The 10,217-nt window shown below is 46.1% G+C and overlaps 1 protein-coding gene across 1 annotated transcript; it reads left to right on the top strand.

The window, feature by feature from the left end:
• Positions 1-2,897: 2,897 nt before the first annotated feature.
• On the top strand, positions 2,898-9,355 carry LOC118240666 (pleckstrin homology domain-containing family G member 1-like). Its single transcript, XM_035521761.1, has 4 exons — positions 2,898-3,410; positions 5,041-5,501; positions 8,904-9,056; positions 9,224-9,355. The coding sequence occupies exons 2-4, from the start codon at positions 5,169-5,171 to the stop codon at positions 9,353-9,355; spliced, it is 618 nt and encodes a 205-aa protein (XP_035377654.1). The 5' UTR covers positions 2,898-3,410; positions 5,041-5,168.
• The last annotated feature ends 862 nt before the right edge of the window (positions 9,356-10,217 follow it).

Here is a 10,217-nt window from a genome sequence, read left to right as displayed (position 1 = left end):
TGTGTGTGTTAGTGTGTGTGAGAGAGGTGTGTGTGTGTGTGAGAGGTGTGTGTGTGTGAGAGAGAGAGGTGTGTGTGTGTGAGAGAGAGGTGTGTGTTTGTGTGTGTGAGAGAGAGAGGTGTGTGTGTGTGTGTGAGAGAGAGGTGTGTGTGTGTGTGTGAGAGGTGTGTGTGTGTGTGTGTGTGTGTGTGAGAGAGAGGTGTGTGTGTGTGTGTGTGTGTGACAGAGAGAGAGGTGTGTGTGACAGAGAGAGAGGTGTGTGTGAGAGAGAGAGAGGTGTGTGTGAGAGAGAGAGGTGTGTTTGTGTGTGTGTGTGTGCGTGAGAGAGGTGTGTGTGTGTGTGTGTGTGTGTCAGTATTTCCTCTGATCCTCACATGTAATAAACAGTGAATATGATGTGTGCTGTAATGTAGTAATGATTCCGTGTACTATGTAGGGTTGGAGTCCCTCGAGCAAAACTCAGTGGGTTCAAGAACTCTATTATAGCTCAGTCAGTTTTGCTACTTAACAAAGATAACAGGCCGTGTGAATGAGTATATTCTCATAAGAAGACTTGAGAGTTCTGTGTAACATGTGTAATGTGTGTTTTATATATTATGAGCTGCCTGAATGCTAAATGACTTTCTGAGTAATCTGACAGACCATCTTATTGTATCTTATCAAGAGAAAAACAGCTGTTAATGTGAGCTGCCTGAGGCAGCGTACATATTGTTGTGCTTCAGAACGTTTGCATTTAATATTTCTGTGAGAGAGAGAGAGAGATGGTGTTTACACTGTGTGGCTGACTTTGTGTCTCATATCTGATCATGTTGTCCTGTTCTGTCTTAAAGAATCTGAAACAGTCTGACGTGTCCTGGAGTTTCTCACAGAGAGGAATGACGATCCTTCACATCCACATCCAGGAGACACCTGACAAGATTCTTCCCCAGCGCTGGATCTCTAGTGAACAAGCTCTCCACAACAACCACACCCTCTACACACCCTGTTCCCCTTAACCACACACAACAACCACACCCTCTACACACCCTGTTCCCCTTAACCACACACACCAACCACACCCTCTACACACCCTGTTTTCCTTAACCACACAGACCAACCACACCCCTCTACATGCCCTGTTCCCCTTAACCACACACACCAACCACACCCTCTACACACCCTGTTCCCCTTAACCACACACACCAACCACACCCCTCTACACGCCCTTGTATGCCTATGATTGTGTGTGTGTGTACATTCGCTCTAACTGCAGTGTTCTGTGTTGGTCATCACCACATGTGATGAACTCTGTTACATGTACATACTGAGTATAAATTCTGCCACTTTATCATGTACTGTATATGTACATATACCAGTCCTATATCATGTACTGTATATGTACATATACCAGTCCTATATCATGTACTGTATATGTACATATACCAGTCCTATATCATGTACATATACCAGTCCTTTATCATGTACAGTTACTGTATTAAACTGTATTTTTAAGTTTAGTTTTAAAGTATAAAAGCAAAAAACAATCAGTATACTGAAATGTGTACTGGCAATGATTTGCTCATATACTTACTAACAACAAATGTATCATCCTGCCATATAACAATTTTAAATCCAATAAAGTTATTTTTTCTCACTTCTCATTTGTGATACATACACACATAAAAAAAATACACATAGTTGTTCATAAGAATAAGAACACAAATTTCAATTTATAAAGTACTTTTCTTAAACACAAAGCACTACCATACCACCACTAAAGATCCATCCTCAGCAGGAGTGTTTTGAACGGGGTGAGGTAGAACATTCCAGAGTCCAGGTGTTCTGCAGGGAAACGCTCTCACACACCTGGATTAAGTCTGGCAGGAGGCTTCTGTAGAGAGAGAGAACTAACAGGGTACAGAGAGCAGGAGACTTCACCAGGCCACAGAGGTGAACTGGACCTAAACCAGGAACGGCTCTGTATGCTAAAATAAGAGATTTACAATCAGCACAAGGAGCATACTAGTAATTAAAATGTTAGATTGCCACCAAAAATACATTTTCATTTTGCTTCTAAGATGGGTTGTGTGTAGTCAACCAATCAACCCACACAGACAGAAGATGGAAACTCCACCCAGAGCTGAGAGGGAAATGTGCTACCCACCAAGCCGCTGTGCTGGTTGTGTATAGTACAGGGTGTGTGTGGTGTGGTGTGGTATAGAGTGGTATGGGTTGTGTACATTATGGGTTGTATACACTGTAATGTAGTATAGTTTAATAAGGGTTACATGTAGTGTAGTATGAGTTATATAAATTATGGGTTGTGTGTAGTGTAATATAGTGAAGAATGGATTGTGTATATTATGGTTTGTGTGTAGTGTATAGAGTAATATGGGTTGTGTATATTATGGGTTATGTGTAGTGTACTATAGTGTAGAAAAGATTGTGTGTATTATCGGTTGTGTATAGTGTAGTATGAGTGTATATTATGGGTTATAGGTAGTGGTATACTGTAGTAAGGGTTGTGTATTTTATGGGTTGTGTGTAGTTTAGTGTAGTATAGTGTATTATAGTTTGCGTTGTGTGTAGTATAGTGTAGTATAGTATGGGTTGTGTGTAGTATAGTATAGTATGAGTTGTTTGTGGTGTAGTATAGTGTAGTATGGGCTGTATGTGGTATAACAGGTTGTGTGTGGTGTTGTATAGTGTAGTATGGGCTGTGTGTGGTAAAGTATAGTGTAGTATGAGCTGTGTGGTGTAGTATAGTGTAGTACAGATTGTGTGTGGTATAATATAGGTTGTGTGTGGTGTAGTATAGTATAGTATGGGCTGTGTGTGGTGTAGTATAGTGTAGTATGGGTTATGTGTTGTGCAGTATGGGCTGTGTGTGGTATAGTATAGTGTAGTATGGGTTGTGTGTAGTATAGTATAGTGTAGCATGGGTTTTGTAGTATAACATGGGTTGTGTGGTGGAGTATAGTATGGGCTGTGTGTAGTATAATATAACATGGGCTGTGTGAGGTTGCTGTGTTTTTTCTGTTATGCGTGTGCGGTGCAGTGAGGTCACAGCGTTTCGCTGTCCGAGGTCCTGAACTCAGCGTTGTGGGACACCGTCACGATGGTAGAATCGTTACCTCGCCAACACTGTCGGTTCTGAGAGCCCATTTGAGTCTGTAACCTCCACAGCAGCGATGTGCCGCTGGTCCTGTGGCTCACACCAGCGCACCAGCTCCCGTGTAGGGCGTGTCCGTGAACCGTGACGTCACGGCAGATGCTACGACACCCGTCGAGTCAACGACGTCAGCTGGCGAGTCTCACCGACATCGCTGTGCGCCAACGACGGGTCGTTTTATCCGCTCCATTTCCAGAGCAGCACCTCAGAGGCCATGTCCGTGGCAGGGCTGAAAAAGCAGTTTCACAAAGCGACGCAGGTGAGAGCCGAATCTGTTCTTTCAGTGTCGGAAACGGGACCGGCAGCGCACAGCGAGGGCGGAGACCATCCCCGCTTACAAACACCGCTGTAGAGAAATAACGCATCCGAGTCTGTTAGCTTACGGAGCTGAGCGTCAAGAGCCAGTGCGCTTTTAGCGTGTTATAGCGTTATAGATCTACTGGGTGGAAACCACCATTAGAATAAACAGATCAATTCTTCTTAACCAGGCCTGTTATAATAGCAGAGCACCAGGCCTGTCGTGGTAGCGTACTGGTTATTACTGTTATCTGGTAGTCTAACAAGAGAAATGCGGACTTCAGGTGGAAGTTAGTTTAAAAAGATCATGTTTCATAATGTGTTTTTGGCACGTCTGTAATATGATTACCTGCTAAACTCCATCATCATCCACCAGAGGGAGGCCTTGAGTCAACCACGCTACTAATCAGGCTTGATGCCCAACAGCTGGGCTAGATCTATATAAGCCCAGTGAGCCAGTCACTCAGTGCTGGGTCTCTGCTAAAGTTCTGAGCAAAGCTCCTAGATGGTGACTTCAGGTATTGAGGTCTGTGAGCCCTCGTGCTACACCTCATTTCTGTGCTGCGAGGGTGTCTGTGTTTTTACACGTCCCCTCCCCTCTTCAGTTTTCCCCTCTCAAGTCTGTCTCTCTCTGAAGGCTTCCCTTAGCCATTAAAGTTCCTCCCTGTTTTCTGGTTTTGTTTGGGAAGTTTTAGTTTGGTTTTCCCAGTGCGTTGGGGCTGCCATTCTTCCTGTGGCGTCCTTTGTTCTCACACAGCACTCGGAGGGGCATCTGCTGTAACTAACCACGAGGACGTGGAGGTCTAGACCCGAGTGGTGTCATATGGTTTTACCCACATACTAAATATTAAATTAAACATAGAAACAGTGACAATCTGATGATATTCTGGTGTGTAGTCTACACTCTTATGTTATGGCTCACGTTATGGAGTGTAGCCTACAGTGGGTACCCACTGTTGGGCATTGTGTGTATTGTGGGTACCAAATTAGCAAAGATGCAACCGGCGCTCAACTGACCCCAGAACAGCCGGTACCTGCACCTCTAACTAAACACTAAAATGAGCCTAATGGCTTCTTTTCCTTTCAGAAGAACCTATTCCATGAGTGACTGAACTATGAGATATCAGCTACAGCAGGGGTGGATTTGGCATTTCTGGGGCCCTAATCAAAGACAATTAAATTTTTTTACAAACTGAAATATTTACTCATTCTGTACACTTCTGACCTTCTTACTGGAGTCAGAATGAACCCTCCTGGTTTCTTTTTTCATTTTCTTTCTTTTGTGGGCGCTGCTGTGACACAAATGTTTCATGGTTGTGCTCAACAGTCCTGATTAGTATTATCAGCAAACTGCTTGTGGCCACCAGGGCCCCCCTGGTCTCTGGGGTCACTAGGGCCCCCCTGGTCTCTGGGGCCCCACACATGTTCATGGTTTGCATGGTGGTAAAGACCATGAACGTAAGTGTGAGGTTAGTGTTGACAATCCAGAAAACCACCTTGTCATTACCTTTAGACTAAATAACTAGAAATATGTGGGACTAACTTTAGTTCTCTCCCCTCTCTCTCTCTCTCTCTCTCTCTCTCTCTCTCAGAATAGCACCCTTTCTCCACTGATGTCTTACTCCCGCTGCCGGAGCTCCCCGTTGTTGAAGGGGCGGTCTTAGGGCCGCCCGCTCGGTTTATCAGAAACTCCGCCCTTACATACTGTTCCTCGCAAAGCATGGACTCCTCCCACTGCAGTGAACGACCAATCAGCTATGGCTCCACCGGTTCCTCCGCCTCCTCCCGGGACCGCCACTGCTCGCTGGGGGGCCGTGCGGTTTCCACCCCTGAGCGCGATCAAGACTCCGGGGCCATCCGGTTGGAGCTTGTCCCCGCCCGTCAGCTGGAGGAGGCGGAGACGGGAAGACGGACGCCTGCGCCGACGAATCAGGAGGACGCGGACGGCGGTCATCCAGGGGAGGGGCGGAAAGTCCCTTACGTGGACAGAGTGGTTCAAGAGATCCTGGAAACGGAGAAAACCTACGTACAAGACCTGCAGAGCATCGTTCAGGTGAGAGGGAGGGAGGGGGGGATCGGGTGGTGGACAGGCAGAAGAGACTGACTGCATCTGCTGGGAACTGTTCTTTCATGTAACTGTTTTTATGAGCTTATGAGTACACACAAAACAAAGGCCCTTCACAAACCCTTCATAAAGCTCCAAATATTTTAAAAGCTTAGCAGTTATGTGTAAAGGCCCTGCACAGTTGACTTTTAAATGTAAATATTTCTGCAAAGAATGTTATATATTCCAGCTACCTTCCAATAATCTGTTGTACCCTAGAAATAACATTAAAACGAGTGTGTGAACTTTCCTTTTTCCTCTGTTGCTTTTAACTTCATGGGTGTGGCCCCAGCTGATTGACAGCTTCAGTGTCCAACATCACCGCCCAGTTAGTCAGTACTGTTCAGGCTGGAAATTGGAACCAGGCTTTACTGGTCTGAACCTGAAGAAGTGAAAGGTCGTCAGGGGTCTCGTGTTTAAACAGCCTCATCGCATTCTCGGGTTCAGTTAGAGCAGGCCAGGTTTTAATAAGATATCTGGAGTTGTATCATCTGGCTATTTATTAAATATTGATCATGTTTACATGAACGCTAGTAGCTAACATTAGCTAATGTTATTTGTAGAAGTATATTATATAAAAAATGATTTATAAAACAATTTATTTAGAAAATTGTGGCTGAGAAACTGCATAAAATTAAGCAAACGTAGGCCTACGCTAATGTTTTAGTATATTCTCATAGTTTGCTACATTACTGAATAAAGTGTCAAATGAAAACAGTGTCTGTTGATTAAGGTGGTAAGTCTTTATTTTTATCATCCACATTGCCTCCAGTAAGTGTGGAGAAAGCACCTGCTTTAAGCTACAGTCGTCCGGTGAGTCTGGAGCTGCGTATCTGGGGGTTTGGACTTTAGCTGTGCTTCTGCAGTTTCTTTGCTGTTCACATGTGTTTTGTAGATCAGATTAGTTTCTTTATTTGTAGTGGTTCTTTTTTGATTTAGATCTTGCTGAGTGGGGTCAGATGAGCCATGTGTATATTTAAGCTCAGGACATCGCAGCGGTCAGTAGTAAGGTCACCGTGATTTACAGATCTTCCTGGAGTTCCATGTGGCTGAAGGTGATGTGTAATACACAGTCTTCACACGGTACAGGTGTGTTCTGTACGCTGTCCTCAGTCTTCATACGGTACAGATGTGATCTGTACGCTGTCCTCAGTCTTCATACGCTACAGGTGTGATGTGTATGCTGTCCACAGTCTTCACACGGTACAGGTGTGATGTGTACGCTGTCCTCAGTCTTCATACGGTACAGGTGTGATCTGTACGCTGTCCACATTCTTCACACGGTACAGGTGTGATCTGTATGCTGTCCTCAGTCTTCATACGCTACAGGTGTGATGTGTACGCTGTCCACATTCTTCACATGGTACAGGTGTGATCTGTAAGCTGTCCTCAGTCTTCACACGGTACAGGCGTGATGTGTATGCTGTCCTCAGTCTTCACACGGTACAGGTGTGATGTGTATGCTGTCCTCAGTCTTCACACGCTACAGGTGTGATGTGTACGCTGTCCACAGTCTTCACACGGTACAGGTGTGTTCTGTACGTTGTCCTCAGTCTTCACACGGTACAGGTTCAAGTTCAAGTTCAAGTTCGGTTTATTCGTCACATACATAGTCATACACAGTATAACACGCAGTGAAATGGTGGAGAGTGCTCTGTCTAAACTGAGGAAGAGAACCAGGGGTGCATAGAGAAAAAAATATATATATACAGATAAATATATATTCTATGTATGTACAAAAATATATTAACAATGTATGTACAATATATGTATATTATGATTATATACACAATGTACAATGTATATGGTTGGGTATATATGTACACAATCTACAGAATGTACAGATCCATTTTGTATAATACCATATCCACAGTTGTTGTGTAACAGGGTAATTGAGTATAAATCTAAATCTATATATACAAATGTACAGATATACAGTCATGTTACGTGGTGGTGGTAGTGGTCCCCACAGTTTATCAGTTTCCCTGATTCAGGGCCCGAATGGCCTGTGGGAAGAAGCTCCTCTTCAGTCTCTCTGTCTTGGTATTCAGGGAGCGAAAGCGCCTCCCTGACCTCAACAGAGAGAAGAGTCTATTGTTGGGATGGGTAGGGTCCTTCACAATTTTCCTGGCCTTGGTCTGGCACCGCTTGTAGTAGGTGGTCTGCAGGTCAGGAAGTTCCGAGTGAGTGATGCGCTCTGCTGAATGCACTACCCTTTGGAGTGCTTGTCTGTCCTGCTTGGTGCTATTCCCAAACCAGACTGTGATGTTCCCCGTGAGGATGCTCTCCATAGTGCAGGTGTAGAAGTTCCGCAGTACCTTGGAGGGCAGTCTGAAGTCCCTTAGGCGTCTGAGGTGGTAAAGACGCTGACGAGCCTTCTTTGCCAGGGAGCTGGTATGGCGGGACCAGGACAGGTCCTGCGAGATGTGAACACCAAGGTACCTGAAACTATCTACTCTCTCCACCGCGGTTCCACTGATCCTCACAGGTTGGTAGTGCCGCTCCTGCTTCTTGCTGCAATCCACGATCAGCTCCTTTGTCTTACTGACGTTTAGGAGGAGATTATTTTCCTGGCACCAGTTTTCCAGGTGTTTAATCTCCTCCAGGTAGGCCCTCTCGTCGTTGTCTGAGATCAGACCCACGACAACGGTGTCGTCAGCAAACTTGACAATGGTGTTAGAGCTGGAAGTGGCTGTGCAGTCGTAGGTGTACAGTGAGTAGAGCAGGGGGCTTAGGACACAACCCTGAGGAGCTCCAGTGCTGAGGGTGAGGGTGGATGAGGCGCAGTTGCCCACCCGTACTGATTGTGGTCTGCTGTTAGGAAGTTGGAGATCCAGTCGCACAGGGATGTATGCAGTCCTAGATCTCCCAACTTAATAGTGAGTAGGGAGGGAATGATGGTGTTAAATGCTGAACTGTAGTCAACAAATAGCATTTTAACATAATTTCCCCTCCCTTCGTCCAGGTGAGTCAGTGTAGTGTGGAGCAGATGTGCAATCGCATCGTCAGTGGAGCGGTTGTGGCGGTATGCAAACTGCAGTGGGCCCATGGAGGCTGGCAGTGAAGATGAAAAGCTAGTCAGAGACTTCATCACAAAGCACTTCATCACGACTGATGTGAGGGCGACAGGGCGGTAGTCATTGAGGTCGGAGGAGGGTCGAGGTTTCTTCGGGACGGGGACGATGGTGGACCGCTTGAAGCTGGACGGGACGATACCGAGTGTCAGGGAGAGATTGAAGATGTCGGTGAATACCGGGGCTAGCTGATCTGCGCAGGCTTTGAGGCTTTGAGTATGTGAGAGTGAGTGAGAGTGAGTGAGTGTGTGTACACTCTGTGCTGATCTCTGCTCAGCTGTTTGGTGTCACCGGCCAGGAGCTCGCCACTCTCCTGCAGAAAGAATCCGAGAGGCACACGGTGGTTCAGGAGGCCATCGACACCATGCAGAGGGTCGCCTGGCACATCAACGACATGAAGAGGAAATATGAAAACACGGTCAGACTGCAGGTGAGACACACACACACACACACACACACACACCCACACCCCCACATATGCGTAAACACATCCGCATGCATTCACACACAATACATCTCACTTCAGTGAGGGTGTGTAGCACAGTGCCTGCTACTCTGGGCGTATTCAAATGACTGCGTCCCTCCTGCCATTCGCAGCGTCTCTGGTGTGAAGTAGCCATGCCAGTTCTCCCAGATAGCCACTCCAAGCCTCAGTTTGCCACGCCCACCTCCTGCCCTATGAGAGCACTCTGCTGTGTGGGGAATGTTGAGCTCCGAACATCTGGCTGATTCTGTAGACGCTTGGATCTTCTTAGTGTTCGCTGTCTTCTTCCTCCTCACTGTCACTTTGGTCCACCTGGATGGTTTCTGAATCATTCTGTGGTTGTGCCTCCGTACATCTTCCAGGTCCTTCCCATCCTTTCTTGCCAACCTCAGCCAACTGCTGAGTCATTTCTTCTCCAGATGCTTTGAGCTCTTGTTGCACTTTGTCTCTGTCTTGCTGACTACACACGTCATCTTGTTCCCTCTGCACCTTCTGATCCTTTCTGCAGAACATCCTGTTTCCTTTCCAGTTTTTCTTCCATTCTTCTCATTTCCCGTCGTACGTCGTCTTGTCTTTGTCTTGCTTGTTCTTCTGCTATTGTTCTTCTATTCTTACTTCCCCTTCTGTCCTTCATCTCAGAGGGCTGCTCTCTCGTTTAGTACTCGACTGTAGTTCGTGTCTCCATTTGTCCTTCCTGTATGGAGTGTTTGGATGAAATCCAGCTTCATGGGATCTGGTCACAGCTCTTGGGGTTGTAAGTAGACCTCTAGAATGAAATTCTGCTTCTGGACTTATGTGAGTTCCCTCTAGGAATGGAGTTCCCCTGTTATTTGTTGAATGAAGGGGTTCCACTGGGCTTAGTAGGGGTGGGGTTAATTGAGATGTCCCACTCCTAGATGGATAGCCTGGTGTCCTCAGATCTTCTGTTGGGTGTCTGGCTTTCATCAGGTGATTTTATTCTCATGGTACCCCTCATTTTCACTTCTGCTTCCACCCATTCTCTTGTTGCTAATACTGGGTATGTTCTTGCTGTTTTCTTCTGGTTTGGGACGGAGGGTGGTGGTTTCTCTTTTACTGTTTGAGGTTGCTCACAGCACATCTCTGCTT

The sequence above is a fragment of the Electrophorus electricus genome, chromosome 22, assembly GCF_013358815.1.
Source record: "Electrophorus electricus isolate fEleEle1 chromosome 22, fEleEle1.pri, whole genome shotgun sequence".
Taxonomy (NCBI): Eukaryota; Metazoa; Chordata; class Actinopteri; order Gymnotiformes; family Gymnotidae; genus Electrophorus; species Electrophorus electricus.
Note: the sequence above shows the minus strand (reverse complement) of the source record. Positions and strands in the feature narration are given on the sequence as shown.